We start from the raw sequence: 19,147 nt of genomic DNA on the forward strand, positions 1-19,147 counted from the left end.
TTGAATGAAATTAATTTCAGGATCACACCTAGATTGATTTAGCCAAAAATAATTTAGTTGAAAATTCGATAATTAAATATTTTTCAATCATTTTTTTTTATTTCTATTTCAATTGTTTGATTTGATTTAATATCAATGAGCATATTACTTATAATTGTAAATAGGAATAATATAGACAGATTTTAATTAATTAATTTAGTTCACTAAATTTTATTAAGATAGATAGATAAGTATATCAATAAGCTTTATTATTAAATGTAAAAAATATTAAGTAAGATCGCATCTGATAAATTCAATACTATCTCTTGTTAATCCTTTTGAACATTATCCATAAAATTGTAAGTCGTATAAAGATTAAGGTCAGATGTAAATCGCATTCATTTAAAATTATAATTGAAAGATTACATTTATTAGATAAATAAAAGTTGAAATGTATCTATTTTTATGATTATTTTAATTTACTGGTAATAACTCTAGTATAAAGATTTTATCTGAGCTCAAATAAATTCAATATTTCTTCTCAAAATTAATTAATTAATTAACAAAATCTTTGCGAATCAATTTTTACATCTTATCGCCATATCAATTTTATTAACTATTCTTATTTAATCTCTTTGATGTAAATAAAACAGTCAATTAATATTCAAAAGATAGGCAAGGAAAAAAACTTTTTATAGTCCAAATATCTTTAAATAATTCCTTGAGAATATATCGCTAATTTTAATATTGTAATATTTAGATATTAAAACAAGTAAACCATTTTTTTCCCTCAATTTTTTCTGATTTCAGTAAAAAAGAAGAAATATCTTAAAAAATTACAAAATTTTTGTCCATTAAGGTAAAAAATATTCTTTATAAGTGAATACAGTGTAAAAATAAATTGATTAGCTCTGGTGAGACAGACTAGGATAAAAAAGAAGCTGATTAGTTGATTTATAATCATTTTTGAGAAAATCTGTTTTAATAATTTATATCATAGTCACATTACATTCAAGAATTAAACAATTTAAATAATTGTGATTAGTAGAAAGCATTTATCCTTATAAAATTTATTAATAATTTTAAATGCTTCTTAATTTTGTATCAATAAATAAATAAATAAATTAATCAATTAATATCGAAGAGCCATCTTTGTAATTAATTAATTAAATAAATAAAAATGAAAAGAAAAGAAAAGAAAGCATAAAATATTTAATAAACAAAATGAAGGAAGAAAATTTAAAATAAATTGACTAAAATGGTTATCTAATATAAATAGCAATCATCAGAGTTAATTTTTTTACGATCAAAATTTATTAATATGTCTAATTTATTTATACCAGAAAGATAATAAAAAGTGTTCTAAAAATCTTAAATCCAAATTTAAATATTTTGCTTACATCAATCAAATACCCTATCAGACCTAAGATTTATTAGTAATGAGAATTTGATTCAAAATGTTTTCTAATTTTCCTCAAATAGGCTATAAAAGAATATAAAAAATTATCAGAGAGGAAAATAATTTAAATATTATTGCTAAGTGTTTAGATACTGGCATTAAGTGAATTGAAGCAGTTATTCATTTAATAAGATATTATATATTTGGATATTTGAATTGTTATAATAATGACTAATAAACTGATAGTTTTTTGAAGCCAATAAACTTTTTATTATCTTCACAAATTTATATTTTATTTACAAATTTATAAAAGTTATTTAATCTAATTAAGCTTTTTAACACATCTTTATTTATATTCACACATAGATACTTATATAATTAATGTCTTTGCGAAAACCAAAGCATGATAACTTTAGCAAACTAGGTTTTAAAATTGATAGGTTGAATTAAACTCGTAATTAAAAAAATATACAAACCATCATAAATTGTATTAATAAACAGGAATAGGATTACAAATTAACTGATTTTGATATTTTTCTCTACCATATTTATTCTAAACCTATATCATCATGTCTAAAATAGCCAGAGTAAAGCGTTGATAAAAATTCGCCTTTGTCTTTACAAGAACAGAATATTGTTTATGAATAAATGAATTAATACTTGGCTCATTTAAAGGAACTAAGATAGGAGTTTTAAAATGACAATAATCACTCTTTTAGAACAAGAATTCGAAGATTTTCAGAAGTTTCAGATGATATAAATTCTGACACCAATAGTGTTAACTAGATTTAAAATTTTTAAAAGAAATTCAAATAACAACTTGATAGCAAACTATAAAATTTTGTTTATGAAAGTAATAAGTCTTTAAGCCACAGTTAAAAGTTTAAAAATAATTTTTCATTAGAGCACAAAGATGATTTTAGTTCTAAAAAAAGCTATCTTGATAAAAATAGTACTTAAAAAATAGTAAAGAATCGCTCAAAAACTTAATAAGAAGAAGCTTAATATTCAGATGATTAATCAGAAATGAGTTCATATAGATAAGGCTTTTCTAAGAATTAAGGATTAGATTCTTTGAGATTTAAAAAAAATTAGTAAAACTAAAAATAAATGAATTTTTTTTATGGTACAAAAACAGATCTATAAAAAGCATCTAAAGAAGAAAAGGCCTTAATGGAAGATATAGAATAACTCAAAAATAAGAATTAAAATAAATTAATATAAATAGAACAATAAAATGAACAGAAGCAGATCTATTCTCCCTCACCAATTATGATAAACAAAGGAAAGTAGTATAACAAAATTATTGAAAATATGAATAACTTGTAATATTACAATAAAATCATACCTCAGAATGCTTCATTAACAAGAAGTAACATAACCACAAACTAAATACTAAGAGATGCTATTAAAAAGTAGAATTTAAGATTAAAAAGGTAGGTATTTTAAAAAGTTCCTTAGACAAATACAAGTAAAAGTGCTTAGTTTGATAATGATAAAGCAAACAAAAAATGTGAATCAGTTGAAAATGGTTATCAAAAATCTGTTAATCAAGATTCTAATTCTTTAAACTAATCTTCTATAGATGCTAATATGTAGTCTCCTAGTAATAAATATACCATTAAAGAAAAAGCATCATAAATACTTAGTGATTTTAATGTAAAGCTTTTGTAAATGGACTATTAGCTTAAAAAATCTAGAGCATTTATAAACTAAGAAGAAGATAGTGATTTAGAAGATACACAAACATTTTAGAAAAGACTTAAAATGGAACAAGATAAAATTGACTCTATGCAGAAAGAAAAATATGCCAAATATTTAAGTGAGTAGCATATGCATAACAGTGATGATGAAGAATAAGGAGGATTGTCACCTCAAAATGGTAACAAAAGTAAACTAGAAATGATGAAAATATAAAAGCAAAATATAAACTCTGCTTTATTTGATGCAAGACAATAGAAGTGCAGATCTTAATCACCGTTAAAAAACGAAATATTCAAAATCTTTAACTAGAGTTTATCAAATTCTATTTCAGGATCTTAGATCATGCTTCTAAATTAAAAAGCAAATAACTAAAAACAAAGTAATTAGTAGATTAATATTTCTGAAGTCAACAATCCCAATAAAAATAACAATAGTTTTTGCATATAGTCTCCAAATAACAATCGAAATAGCTCTTTCTTGATTAATTAAGAAAGTTAAAATAACTAAAACTAAGAATAAATAACAGATAATAATTAAATTTTTGCTTAAACACCTAAATAAATCAAAAATATTTAGGAATCGCCAAAATAAATATTTTTGAAAAAAATAAATATATAACAATCAAGTAATACCCCACAGAATTAATACAATCACAAAAATTCTTTTATATTATCTAATTTACCAAATACATTTAAGAGTATCAAATCTAATCAAATCCCTACTCCTTTAATAAAAAATGATATTTAACACCCAACAAAAACTGGGGATAATTATACGATGATGAATAAAGAAATTAAATTTACACAAGTTCTAGGATTTGATTAAAACAGATCAGGTACACCTTACTCTCAATCGAAGCCAACAAACTGTGGGAAATATTTTTAATTAAATTTATATGATTCTCCAATCAAAAAAAAAATATCTACCCAACACAATCTATTTGATTAAAATGGTAACAAAATATAACATGAGGCTTTAAATTTTTCAAGCTAGTATGAAATGATCAAACCGCTTGCTTTCTCAGAAAAAAAAGTTAGAAGCACATCTTTAAGTCCAGCACTAAAATTCAATTCCCAATAAAAAAATAATAATAATCAATTTAATATTTAAGTCAACGAAAATTTCCCAAGGCTGAACTCAATTTAAAGTGAAGAAAAATTAAATTAGTCTATTTTTTCGGAAAGCATTGAAAAAAATAGCTCTACGCCATAGAACTAAAAAAAATATGATGAAAAATAAGTGAAAGTTTTAGAAGATAAGAAAAAAGCACTCCCAAAAATAAACATGGTGAAGTATAAAAATGAGACCTCTCTGCTAAATAAGATGGAAGACATGCACGCTTAGTCTAAATAAATTAAAAAGCAATTTTTAAAGTAAATTTCTACAAAATAATTAATTAATTTTGAATTTCAATATTTAAATAAAATAGGATTTCTAAGCAATTTTAAGAATAGTTTAGCAGCAAGAAAACAGATATAGATGAAAATGAGAATAGTACTTAGCTATAAACTGATTAATAAGAGTAATTATAAAGCTAAGTTAAAATCAATAATAGTAGAAATAATAAAAACAAAAATAATTTATCTATTGCAAAGGACTCAATAAATCTTAACTTCTATCTGGAAATTCAAGAATAAATAATTTAAGAGAAAAAAAAGCGCAGCTATGAATCATAGGTAAAAAACATTTAAGCATATCATCTATATCATCTGTATGAAAATTGTAAAACGCCTCATATTTGATCTCTTTGCTTATTTAAAACTTATTAATTTGTAATTATTCATTTAGAAAGTGTAAATTCCTTTCATAATATCTAAAAATATTGATAAATTTTAAATTTATGTAAGCAAAATAAAAAAATATTGTTTCGAATTTAATTTGAAAACAGATATTTTTTTTCAATGTTGCAACAAACAGTAAAGGACATCTTACATTCTATATAATTAATAATCATAATTTAATTAAGCCAAACAAGTATTAAATTTATATCTTCATTAAATTTAAAAAGTAAGTATATTATTTTAAATAACTTTATGATAAAGATTTAGTTTATTCATTTAATAGATTAAAATGTAACTTGATGCACTAATCCCCTTGTTTTTTCAAAAGATCAATTAAATTACTATTTATACATCAAACATTTTCAATAGATCAATTCTGAAAATACTTATTAAGATTAAATTTTTAAAACGTCTATTAATCAAGACACTACAAAAGAAATAGAAAATTTATTTTTTAACTTACATATATTCTTCAAATAAGATTTGCAAAGCTTTTATTTTGTTGTTTTGTAACCAAGGATTGTTTGTTCTTTAAAATTAAATTTAATAAAACTAAATTCAAATGTAAGTTTTTGATATAATTACCTGTTAATTTCAAAAAGATCACTTAATTACATATCCAATTAAAGTTAAAGATTCTTATAAATTCAAACAAACAATACTCAATTTGCTCAATTAATTCCTAAGTTGCTTTATTATTGGCATATTTAAAATTTATAAATAATTGATTAAATATAAAACAAATTAATCTATTTAAGTTATAGACAGACATACATTTTTCTAAAAAAAAACTTCCATTTTGTTAATTTTTTAATCAATATTTAATATTCTAAATTAATTGAATATTGATAAAGGATTTCTTGTTTGCTTTAAATATCTTCATATTTAAAAAAGAGAGCCAATTTATAATTAAAACTAAAATTAAAATTAGCTTTAAATTGATTTATTATTGACATATTTAAAATTAATGAATTGTTAATTAAAAATTTTAAAAAATATATTTGTTAGGGGTCTGATTGAGCCAATGACTGAAGTCCGTGACTTGAATTTATAGAGCCAAAATGTTTTCATTTAGTCTAAAATTTTTGGACTCAATTAGACAGACCCCTAATATTTATTTATAATTGTCTAAGTTTAATTTGTTCTTCAAATAAGATTTAAAAAGCTTTTATTTTATAATTTTATTGAGTAAGGTTTTCTTTTATTTGAAATGTAATTTTTAGTTTTAATTTATCTCTAAATTCAAAAGTAAAACTTAATTACAAGTAATAAAAATATTAAATTATTAAAATAGAAACTCATATAATTTTATTCAATTAATTAAGAAAATTTGTTTATTATAAGCATATTTATATTTTTTAATTAATAATTAAATCATTAAAATGTACAAATAAATTAAACCACAAAGTTTTAAGTAAACAGCATGGAATTGATCAAGATAGATTCTTAAAAAATTAAATTTTTATAATTATCTTTGTAATTTCAAGATAGAATATATTCTAAATATCATAATATTAGTTAGGTTTTTCAAATCTGATATAATTTTGCAATAAATATATATTTTATTTTAGTAGCAATTCTAATTCATTTTTTTCATTCAATAAAATTTACTTTCCATATAAAAATCTTTAATCTCAGAAGATATTAGATTTATAGATTTTAGTGCGTCAATCAAATTATTATTTATATTGAAATAAAACTTAATGTTCTTGGTATATATATTAATAACTAATAAGCATAATTGAAATATATAAATAATATCAGTAAACTCTTTTCCTAAAAATAGATTAATTTATTTTATTTTGGTTAAAGTTTTTAAATAAATTGAAATCGTAAAAAATATTTTAATAATCTTATGTTTTTAACAATAAAAATTTGATAAAATATATTTAATCCAATCAAAACAATAACTAAACCTTTGTAAACAAAATATTTATTTTGAAAAAAAGCTAATTTTTCAATAAATATTTTACTTAGTTAGCATTCAAGTAAAAAATGTTATTGAAATGATTATCAGAATACAACATTTATTTTAAATGAATTGCGATTTTCTTGAGAAATATTCTAAAAATTATTTACTACTTTTTAAAAAAATTTCATAAATTAAATTAATGTGAGTTTAAATAGATAAATTAAAAATAATAAAATAAATACTTTTTAACTCTTAAAATACTTTAAAGCTCAAAAAAAAAAAATTTTATCTACTAAATTTATTTTGGAAACATAAATTTAACAATTCTAAGTTCTATTATTTATAAATAAATATTATAATTTAAAAGAGATGTTTAAAAAATTAAATTATTTAAAGTTTTTCTCTAAAATTTTACTAAAAGATTTAAAAAATAAAAAATAATTTATTGATGAATAGTTTTTTTTAATATAAATTGAAATGTTTATTTTTTTATTTTTTATTTATTAAAAATAGCGATTTCTTTCTAAATTCAAAAACTTTTAACTGTAAAATTATTAAAAAATTTTAAATCAGATTTTACTTGAAGTTTATTTAATAATAAGTATTTTTATTTTGGAAAAATAGTTATTTCAAAATTAAAAATTACTTTTAAAAGTAAATTAGTAAGTTATTTTTTAAATACATTTTAAAAAAATTATTATTTAATTGTCTATAAATTAGCTTATATTTTACTTAAAAACACTTATTAATTAATTATATTGAATATAATTTTTTATAAAGAAGATAAATAATCACTTATTTTTATCATATACATTTATCTAATTTTGGCTTTAAGAAAATATTTTAATTTCAAAAAATTATATTATTTAGAATCATCATATAAATTATATTACATAAATGTGAATATACTTTGCTCAAAATACATTCTTTTAAATTTGAGATTTTTTGTTTTGTTATTCTAAAATATGCTAAACTATCAATCTTATCACAATAACTAGTATAATTCATAAAAATCTTGTTTACTATTATTTCTTATAGAATGAGCTAAAATAAGTTTTTATTTATTAATGGTAAATTACCTTAAAAGAAGTTTGCTTTTCTTTATTAAGATTAAATTAATATTATATAATATAAGAAAAAAATTTATTTTGAAACTTCTTCATCATTATATTAATATCTTTCTTACAATAAAGTATCTAAATTATTTTAAATATTTTTTAATTTTTAAAATATTTTAAAGATCGATTTCAATAATATCTAATTCTTACAACATTTATTTTGAAAACTGAAATATATTAATTTATTATTTTTATCAATTAATAGATATTATTATCTAAAAAGATCTTTTAAAAATTAAAGGTTTTAAAAATATCTTGTCAAACTTTGTTATATTAATTATAAAATTGGAAAAAGAAGGATAAAGTTTATAAAATATAATATTTATTGATGGCCATGAATGCTTTTATTGTATTAATTAACTTTTAGTTATATACATTATTCTAAATATTTATAAATAAATGGTTATAATATGATTAATATTCTTTTTGTTAGTTATGATTTATGAAAACTTTCAAAAACAAAAAAAAAAATGAAATAAAAATGGTATTTATATCATTCAAAATTAATAATTAATTTTTTAACTCCAAAGTGTATGGAGTCAAAGCAACTTAAATTTTTATAGATTTCAATTAATGATTTTTACCAAATTGATAAATTCACATTTTTGATTGATTTATTTAATTGATTGATTGATTTACAAATAATTTGATTTATAACCTTCATTTATTAATTTTTTTTAAGGAACAGAAAAAAAGTAGATTATATAAGGATCTTTTAACATTTTAGTTTTTCTTAAATAAAGCAACTGACTTGAAGGATAGTGACTTTAAATAATTAAAAAAGCATGACGGAAAGATCACTATATTCATAAGTTAAGAAAAGGGATGCCAATGCTAATGCAACTGCTAGTGCTGCTATGGCTTCAACTGGCTTTTAACATAATCAAAATTAAATTAGTAAAGAAAGAAATTTTTCCCCTTAAGCAACTTCAAATTTTGGAGGCTTTAACCATAATAATGATTAAATTAATCATTAAAGCAGCTTCAAACAATAGAATCTATTAGACAATGCAGATAATCCCTTTTTCTAAATTGATGTAAGAAATCTAGATCAGTTTCATAACTCAGGTTAAACTTAATCTATACAAAAAGAACCATTAAAAATTCCAAGTATAAACCCAAATAGGAATCACTATGAAAGCAAAAAATCTTAGCGCTCAAAGAGTGGGCAGAGATCTAGTAAAAATAGTGTTAATTAAATTTAAAACAGCTAAATGAATCCTAACATCAATAGCAATTTGCAAATTTAAGGCAATAATCCATAATTAACAAAGCCTCATTAGCAATCAGATGCAGCTAAAATTATATTAAATGAGTATTTAAATTAGCACAGTGAGCTTTTGTAGTCCATAAATAACACAAATAATCTTTAAAAGCTTTCTCATTATATCAGAGATGGTGTGAAATCTTCAATTGGCTATCATGGAAATCGTAGAGATGATAACAACAACACATCATCAAGATTAAATTATACAAACGATTTATAAACTAGCTAAAATTTTAACAATCTAACTATGAATGGCCCAACAAAGACTGCATAAGATTCTAATTAAAACAACAACAACAATAGTTCTAACAGGAGAACACCTTATTAATTAAGTGATGCCTAAAATTAAGATTAATAAAATAACAATTAGTTCCACCTCTCTAAAAAGTATATAAACTCTGGATCATTTTTTACTAGGAAGAATTAACAGACAAATAATTATTTATAGCCTAATGATTAACATAATATTCCTTAAATACCGTTGAGAAGAGGTGATTCAGGTTTAACATCTGATGATATGGGTGCTCATTAGAATCTTATTGGTTTTAGTCAGACAGTTGGAATACCAACTAAGAATAATGTAAAAAATACAAATGGCAATAACCTTTAGTAAAACAAGAGTGTAAAAATAAGGAGCTTCACTCCAAATTTAAGATAATATAAAACTGGAGGATAAGTCAATTCTTCTTTAACTCATAGAGGTAATTTAGGATCTATTGAGAAAGGTAGAGATGAAAATGATTAAAGAGCTTATCCAAATTTTAGAAGCAATACAAATAGTAGAGAAAATCTAAGCTCAAGTAAATATAAATTTAAGCAAATACCATTAACAAATAAGGGTATAAATAATAACAGCTTGTCAATTATGCCATTGAACAGTCAGCCAAATTAACAACATCTAACAACTGACGTATTGTCAACTTAAGAGGCTGCTTTCAAAACTGAGAATGACATTTACACACAACCTTAAATAGATAAATATTAATATTATATTATGAATACAAATCCTGATTAAATTCCCACAAATTAAAGAAGTAAAAAACATAATAATGGCTAAAATTATCAATAAAATTAAAATTAAAATGGAGTAACCAATTCAGCAGCTAAATTGGGTGATGATAAAAATAATAGTAGCTAATCGAGTCTCAATAATAATTAAAATAATATTCCTAACAAAAATGTTTCTTCGCCAACAAGTAATTCGAATGGAAATCTTAATAATAGGCCTAAATCAAAACAAAGCGGGTAGAGGAACTAATTAAAGCAAAAGTAAGATGAGAAAATGGAATAAATTAAATAAATCTATTTGAAAAATGATAAAAGAAGCAAAAGCAGTGGAAGAGGGAGTAAGCTAAACGAGATTCCAGAACAGGGCTACAATTAGAATGGTAACTATTTAACTGACAGCTAGAAGAGTATTCCTAAATAAAGACAAAATAATCCCTTCTATGTATAGTAAATCTCACACCAATTAGAGGAATTTGGTGATGAAGTTGAAGAAATTGATGTCACTGAAATGTTTAAAAAATAGAGTAAATTATAGCAGATGGACTATAATCATAATCTTTAGTTCTAATAAATTAAACCAGATAAAAATAACTCGGCCTCAAAGCAAAATAAAAGATACTAGAATAAAGATTTAGAAGATAGTGATTTAGAGGGAGCCAACAGCAGACTTCGTTAATCTCATCTTCCAGCTAAAGGTAGTTAACAAAGTAGCAACAATACTCAAAATGATGTTCTTGGGACAACTGGAGCTTCAGTTACAGGTTACAGTTTAAATCATTTAATTAATAATGAAGATAATGCAGCCCAATAAAAAACAATTAGATTAGATGATATTAATGACAGTTTCCATACTGAGGTAAATCAAAAAAGAGCTAATGACTCTTCTCAAATAGAGAAAACATAAAGTTCGTAAAATAAAAACACAAGTAGTATCTATGCAAAAGTTATTTAAAAAATAACATAAAATAATGGAAGTTAATTATAAAACTCCTCTAAATTGCATGCAATAAATAATAATTCTGGTGACTAAAAACAAATTCCTAATTAAACAAATAGCAGTATTTTAAGTACTAGCCAATAAGGATTTCGCAGATCTACTTCTTCTTTTACAAAATAGAAAATAGGAACTGAGAATGGATCCAATTAAAAGAATTAAATGAATTAATCTCAGCATTAGCAAAAAAATAATTCAAGCTTACAAAACTAAGATAATGTTCGTGGTAGCTTTTCAGCTAATCCATCAGTATAAAATTTAAACAATCATAATAATGAAAATAATTTATCAAACATTAATAACCAAAACCAGCAGCAATAAAGATGTAATTCTAAATCTTAAATAAGAAAAAAAACAATTTCACAGACAGGATCTTCTAAAAAGAGTCAAAGCAGTTTTGAGCAGTATCCAGAAAAAAATTAAAAAAATGAAAATGAATAAATCCAAAACTAAAATCATTAATTAAACTAACCAAATTAGCAATTTACAAATCAAAACTAATCTCATCTATCTTCAAGCAAAAAAGAAAAAACAAGTTAAAAATTCGAAAATCAAGACTAATTATAAGGGAGTAACAAAGATAAATAATAAAAAGAAAATAATAATTAAGGTATCAACTCAGATAAATAGGTTAGTTAATAATCATAGAGTCAATAATAGGAGTATAAAAATGATAAAAATAATTCACTTTCTTAAAAAAAAGAAAATCAAAATTTAGAAAATTAAATCAACCACAGCAGTAACAAAAATAACAGTAATAATAATAATTAGCCAGATTAATAGCATAAAAATATTCAAGCAAAAAAAGAAGGACAAAATGAAAATCTGAGTTCTACTAAGCCTCCATTAATTACAAATAGCATTTAAGTAAATGGATCACAAAAAAATAATAATGAAATTTGTGATAAAAATAATATCTCAAATTAAATTTCACAATAAAAATAATCAAATAATAGTCAATAAAATAATGGATAAAATGAAAGTAATCAGAAAATAGATGATAAAATAACTTTAAGTCAAATAAAGCAAGATAAGAGTATTGTGATTGACTCTGATATGACAGGTAGACTTAAAAGTAATGACTCTTAATAATAATCAAGTTTAGATGATAAGCAGCAGCAAGTGAATTTAGGGTTAAAAGAAAAATAATCTTCTTTAAATAATTAAGATAACCATTAAAAGTCAGGACATAATTAAGAAGTTTATCCTTAGAAAAAACTAAGCAATGAGTCTAATAATCAATTAAATAAAGATTCTGGAATTTCTAGTAGATCTACCAAAGAGAATGGTATTAAAAGCTAGATTTAGTAAATTCAATAAGATGTTGTTAATAATTTACAGGAAGCATAAAAAGAATAAAAATAAAATAATAAAGATAAATCAAAGTTATCATCAGATTCTGGATTATAAAACAAGTAAATTAAAAATGAAAAAGAACTGAGTAATTCATAATAACAGTAAAAAAAATAACTTAATGAGAGTAAAAATTCCGATAATAAAAATTTAGATAAAGTTTAATAAGATAATTCATAATAAAGGCAAAATGAAATTAACCATGCTGAAAGTAAGTCTAATGAAATATAAAATAATAACTCTTCAATAAAAAAATCTCAAAATTTAAACTCTACAATTAGTCAATAAAATTAACTTTAAAACAGCTAAAGCTAAGAGGTTAATTTAGATTAAAATAACAACAAATAAAACTAATAATTAAACAAAAATTAAACAAGTTAAAAATAGAATGATAATTCTTTAAATGATTCTAAGAATCAGTCTAAAATTAATTAAAACTAATCAAGTAGTGATTAATAATTAGAACAGAGTGATAGTAATATAAATTAAGCTGATAAGAATAATAAAATTTCTAAAAATTCATAATTAAGTTAAAATAACAACAAATAAAACTAATAATTAAACAAAAATTAAACAAGTTAAAAATAGAATGATAATTCTTTAAATCATTCTAAAAATCAGTCTAAAATCGATTAAAACTAATCAAATAGTGATTAATAATTAGAATAGAGTAATAGTAATATAAATTAAGCTGATAAGAATAATAAAATTTCTAAAAATTCATAATCAGATGAATCAAGTAAAAATTAAAATTCTAAGATGAATTAAGAGAAAGATTTAAACAAAAAAGAAGTTCAAAATGAAGAAGAAGTAAACAAATAAGAATCTTAATCTAAAAAAGATTTAAAAGAAAATAAAAATTCTTAAAAAGACCAATAAGAGAATTTGAAAAAAAAAGATGAGTTAGAATAATCTAATAAATAAAAAAATATCAATTAGAATCATAAAGATGGAGAATAGCATCATTCTAATTCATAGAAAGATTTAAAAGAAAGCAAGGATTCTAAAAAAGATTAAATATAAAATATAAGCAACTAAAATGGATAAGATAAGTAAAATAAAAATGTACATGATAATCAAAAAAGTAATTTAAATAATTAGAAAGATATATCATAAGATAGTTAGTTATCATAAAGTGATTCTAAGAAAGATCTTAACTAAAGAAATAGTTCTGTTAAAAAAAAATCAATCATAAACAATTCTTAAATAAGCAATTCTGATAAAAATAAGGAAAGTTAAAATTCAAGTAATAAACTTAAAAATAATGAAGATTAGTTGTAAAGTGAATAAAATAGCAGCAAAGATAACTTAAAAAAAGATAAAAGTGAAACTTAAAAAAAGGAATAAAATCAATAGGAATAGTAATTATCTTAAAACTTAAAAAACAGAAGTGATCCAAATATCAATGATTCAGAAAGTTAAATGTAAAAATCTAAAAGAGAATAAGATGCTTCTTTAAATAACTCAAGTAAAATTTCAAAAAGAAAAGACAGCCTCAATAAAAATAATTAATAAATTGATGAATAAAGTAACTAAGAGAATAAATCAGCTTTGTCTTAAAGAAAAAGCTAAATAAATAACGAAAATTAACAGAAAAATGTTAATGATTAGGAGGCTAAAAATAACTTAATGGAATAAGATAAGAATAACTCATAGAATTAAAATTAACTGAATGAATCATCAGATAAAAATTAAAGCAAAAGCTCATTATCATAGAGTAAAATAAATCAAGATGATTTATAACACTCTAACTAATCTAATCAACAAAGCTAAAATTTAAAAGAAGAAAAAGAAGATAAAGATAGAAAGTCTTAAGTTCAAGGCTAGGGCTAAGATAAAGTTAACATTGATCAAAATGCTAAAATAATAAATGAAACTAATGGGAGAGCTGATGGAGTAGTTATTAGAGAAATTAGAGAGTAAAATGGAAATGAATTAAGAATAATTACTGAAGCTAGAATTATTATTTAAAATGAAAATAAAGATGATAAATAAGGAGGTAAAAAATAGAAACAAAACAATTTATAAGAAAATGGCAATGAAGAAGAAGATGATGAAGATTGTGATGAATAGGATTAAAGTGAATCTAAATTAAAAAAAACTAAAAAAAAATAAAAGAACGATAAAAATAACAAATTCAACAAAGAGAATGGTAATATACCCTTGGAAAGCTAATTAGACAGTGATGATGAATGTGAAAGCTATGAAAATGGTAAAGATGGTTAGCTGAAAAAAAGAAATAAAAAGGCTAATAAGATGATGAGCGGGGAAGATAAATAATTTTTAGAAGATTAAGTTAATTTGATTAATCATTAGACAAAAGGATAAAATAAGGTTATACCAGAAAAAAGGAATTCATAAAGCAGCTAGAAAACAAAGGAAGATATTAGTTATACTCAAAACACTCATAGTGATCAAAGGTCTTCTAAAGCAGAATAATCTGGAGCAAATACCCCAAATAAGAATAACACAGACATTTCTAATTTTATCAAGGCTTAAGACACTAGTCATATTTTATTAAATGAAGAAATTTAGAAAGATCCTTAAAATCACACTTATGATGAAAGCATAAACGATTAAAATAGCATATTAGCTTAGTTAAAATCTAATTAAGGATCTCTTAAAAATCTTAATCCAATTAATACTCTAAATAACTAGTAAGATTAATAACATCATGATAATTCTCTAAATCTTAACTATTAAGAAGAGTTGCTTAATGAAATTAATACAGAAGATAAATAAAAGAAAGAAAATAGCCAAAACTCTTAGAAGGAAAATCAACAAGCAGATTAGTAGTCTGGTGTAAATTAAGAGTAAAGTCAAAAGTAAGATACTAGTAAAAAATAAGAGAGTTCTTAAAATAACGGAGCTTCTAGTCCTTCTTAAAATAAAAAATAGCCAAATAAGTATAAAGAAATTCTAAATAAAAATCTTGTTTAAGTGTAAAGATATCCAATCAAAGAGACAGAAGGAGAAGAGTCTTTGCATATTGTACATGATGATACTTCTGATGAGCATGATTAGATTGTAAAAGTGAAAATTCTTCAAGATTAATAAACTAGGAACTCTCATTCTTCTTATGAATCTCTTAAATAAATTAGAAAAAAGGGCGAATAGAACAATTCAGAATTAGATGAAATAGAAAGAAACAAATTAAACAGCTTAACTCCAGAGGAGCTGCTTGATTTACGAATCCAATAAAATAAAAGAAGAATTAGGAAAATAAATAGACGTCCTCATATCATAAAGTAAGATATGGAAAAACTTATTGAGAATGCAATAATATTTGATATCAAATGTAGATTGCCTAAGAATATTGATTTTATTGAAGAAATCAAAACAGATCCTAGGCACGGTGAATTAGCATTTGGTAGAGAAAGCTACTTACTTGATTCTGCTCCTAAGATTAGGTCATTTAGAGGATATGATTAAGAAATGATGAGACCTTGTGCTATGATGCTATACCTTATTGACTAATACTGTGATCCTTAAATTGTAAAAGAGTGGCACCTTATGCAACACTTTTAATATAATGCTCAAATCGAAGAAAATAGATTCTTGAATCTTTAAATGAATACATAAAAAAATTCTTCAAGTTTAACTGAAAGCAATGTTACCAAAAAGAATTTTTGTTATGGGAACAAGGCAGAAGTTTCAACTTCTTAGAATATTTTCTTAAACCCTACTCTTTTATTAATGGACAGTCCATTAGTCTATGAATTCCGTCATTTTGAGTACAATTTCTTTTTAGAAGTTGAAGACTTCTATCCTATTGAGTAAATTCTATTGAATCGTTTCAAAGATAGAAAAATTTATGAAGAAGACGAGTTGATTTTCATATTTACTTCACTAATTGAATGTGTTTTGGGTTTCAGAGCAAAGAACATTTGCTTAGGAAATATTTAAATTGAGCACGTTGCTTTTTGCCCTGCTTCGAATTCATATAAGTTTTTTAATCTCACCAAGGCCTAAGTTTATGAAGAATAAAATTAAGAAAAAAAATATAATATCTATTACTCTAAAATATACCAACCACCTGAAATTGCCGAAATAGAAGGATAAAAAGATCATGGATAGATTTTTAATATTTTTGCAGGAGATTTGTATGCACTCGGAATAACACTACTCTGCTTTAAGTATCATTTGATCTCTAATAACAGAACATCTAATTTCATATAAAACAGAATAGAAATGTGTAAAAATAGTATGCAACTCTCTGGTATTATTATTAATTATCTTTTGGAGTAAGATCCTAAACAAAGGTTGTTAAATATGAAATTCATACAAAAAGATCTCCATGATTATTTGAAAAAGAATAATTAAGTTAATAAGAAGCTATCTCAGTAAGAAATATTATCTCCTCCTCCACCTTCTTCACCTAATAAAACTTCCAAAAATTAAGATGATGTTAAACCAGGAATTAAATTAAATCCTGATGAATTTAAAAATGAAAAATTAATAGCAGTTAACCCACCTTAAAAAAAGTAAAAGAATAGTGATACTGAAGACAGTGACGATGAAAACTTAGATGAAATTAAAAAAAATAGTAACATCATATGCACTTCATGGAATACAAACAATAACAAGTATTTTATGCATAGAAGCAATGCCCCTGATTATGAGTTAGAAGTATATTGGAACGAAGGAAAATCAATAAATAATTAAAAACTGAACCCACCTAGTATAAAAAAGATTGCAAAGTAAATTCATGACAGAATCTAATCAGCATAAGATATTGCCAGAATGTACAAATATACATTTTAATGGGAAAAGGCTTCGAATTAATATATAAATAATTTAGAAATTATGAAGCAGCAGAGCAATAAAGTATCAGATAGCGAAATTCTTCGTACAGTTAATTAAATTTGGCAGAGTCTCTACTATAATAATGAACTTGAAGATTCTCTTCATTACAATGAAGTCTATTTTAATAACATTCATACTCTTTTTATCCATGATGAAGTTTCTATGGCTTACGATCATTTGCTAAGTGGAAAGCTTAAGTGGATACTCAATCACAAAGTAGATAGCAGTTAAGATTTTGATATTGCTTTGATGTGCACAGAACAGTATCCCTTAGATAAAGCAAAAGTTTTAATTTTGTTAGGGGATTTCTTCGCAGAAGATTCAGAAATTTCTGCAGAACAATATTACAAAGATGCTCTTGAAATACTCTAGACTATCATACTAAATTAAAAAGATGTAATGAAATCATCAGCTACAAATAATTTTATGAAGGACAGCTAAGCAACAATGCAAACTACTGAAGAAGAATAAGATTTTGATGATTTATTTGAAAGAGAAGAATATGTAATCATGAAATTAAAAGAAAGAACTTAACATTAGCTTGCTATTATTGAAGATATTCAAATGTCTGAACTTAGAGAAAAGCTAGTTTTCCTAGAAGAAAATTCATAAAAATTAAGCTCAATAGAAAAAGCTAAGATTTAGCTTGATGTAGCTAACCAATATTGCCATCAGTTTTTGAAGTATAACGAAGCCGATTACTATTATTAAGAAGCATTAAACACTTTATAATGTAAGCAACCAAACAAATAAAGTAGTGAAGCGATGAGATCCTCTTCATAGTAGAAAATGGCAACAAGCTCTTCTAGAGAAAAAAGAATGAAAAAATCGAGCTAATAGAGTGAAATTAAAGAAGCCCAGTAATAGTAGTAGCTTAAAAAGAATACATCATCATCTTCATCCTCAGCTTCTATAAATGTTCAAAATAAGGACCTTGATTATGATATTTAAAAATTCAGGATAGTAAACTATTTAAAGATGAATAACGAAGATGAAGCAAACAAAATGATATAAAAAATAGTGGCAGATAATACCCCAGAAAATGGTATAAAAAATATTGATAATATTTTATAACTAGCAATTATATTAGAGGAAAATTTATTCCATGAATATTGCCTAGAACTTTATAATCGTTGTTATGCTTTGGCCACTGTACAATTAGGTGCAAAGAACGAATTTACTCTAAAATTAAAAGATAAAATCAATAAATTATGATAAAATATTTAAAATAATTAAAATTAATTTTCAAAAATAAAAAATAAATAAATAAATATAATTAATTAATTAAATTAAATTAAATTAAGCAAATTTAATGTATATAAATAAATAACTACTCTTTAAAAACTAATTAAAGCTTATTTTTATAAAAAGTATTTAGAACTTCTTATATAAATAATTTTAAATTAATATATTTTGTTTACAAATTATACATATTATGTCTAAGCTACAAAAAAGCACCTTAAACTAATTTTTGGATAAAAGTGAAACTTATTTTCAATATAAACTTTTATATTTTTTTTTAAATAAATTTTACTTAAAAAAAATGTTAAAATCAAATGGAAGCGAAGAGTGAGTGAGTGTGGTTGATATTTTAATTTATTGATTTTTAATCAATAAATTTGATATAATTTTATTAATAAATTATACTTACTTACTTATTTAATTATATATATATATATAAATTACATTAATTTTATACTCTTTAAACAAAATGGTTTACTTTTTATTATAGTTGGATCTTTTATACAAATTTTAAATACACTAATTTACTTATTTTCTAAATTAAAGTTTTAAGAAAATAAATTATTTTTCAAACTTAAAAAACA

General features: G+C 22.6%; 3 protein-coding genes across 3 annotated transcripts; 2 read left to right on the forward strand and 1 right to left on the reverse strand. All coding sequences in view use genetic code 6, as the record gives it.

The window, feature by feature from the left end:
• Positions 1 to 1,741: 1,741 nt before the first annotated feature.
• Positions 1,742 to 4,824, forward strand: TTHERM_00189200 (hypothetical protein; the record flags this gene model as incomplete). Its single annotated transcript, XM_001016596.2, has 2 exons — positions 1,742 to 4,455; positions 4,512 to 4,824. Exons 1-2 carry the CDS (start codon positions 1,760 to 1,762, stop codon positions 4,822 to 4,824), a joined length of 3,009 nt encoding a protein of 1,002 aa, XP_001016596.2. The 5' UTR covers positions 1,742 to 1,759.
• Positions 4,825 to 8,459: 3,635 nt separating this feature from the next.
• Positions 8,460 to 8,615, reverse strand: TTHERM_00189210 (hypothetical protein; the record flags this gene model as incomplete). Its single annotated transcript, XM_001016597.1, has 1 exon — positions 8,460 to 8,615. The coding sequence occupies one exon, from the start codon at positions 8,613 to 8,615 to the stop codon at positions 8,460 to 8,462; it is 156 nt and encodes a 51-aa protein (XP_001016597.1).
• A 63-nt stretch (positions 8,616 to 8,678) lies between these two features.
• Positions 8,679 to 18,536, forward strand: TTHERM_00189220 (cation channel family protein; the record flags this gene model as incomplete). Its single annotated transcript, XM_001016598.2, has 1 exon — positions 8,679 to 18,536. One exon carries the CDS (start codon positions 8,679 to 8,681, stop codon positions 18,534 to 18,536), a length of 9,858 nt encoding a protein of 3,285 aa, XP_001016598.2.
• Between the last annotated feature and the right edge of the window lie 611 nt (positions 18,537 to 19,147).

This window comes from Tetrahymena thermophila (genome assembly GCF_000189635.1).
Source record: "Tetrahymena thermophila SB210 genomic scaffold scf_8254638, whole genome shotgun sequence".
Lineage (NCBI taxonomy): Eukaryota > Ciliophora > Oligohymenophorea > Hymenostomatida > Tetrahymenidae > Tetrahymena > Tetrahymena thermophila.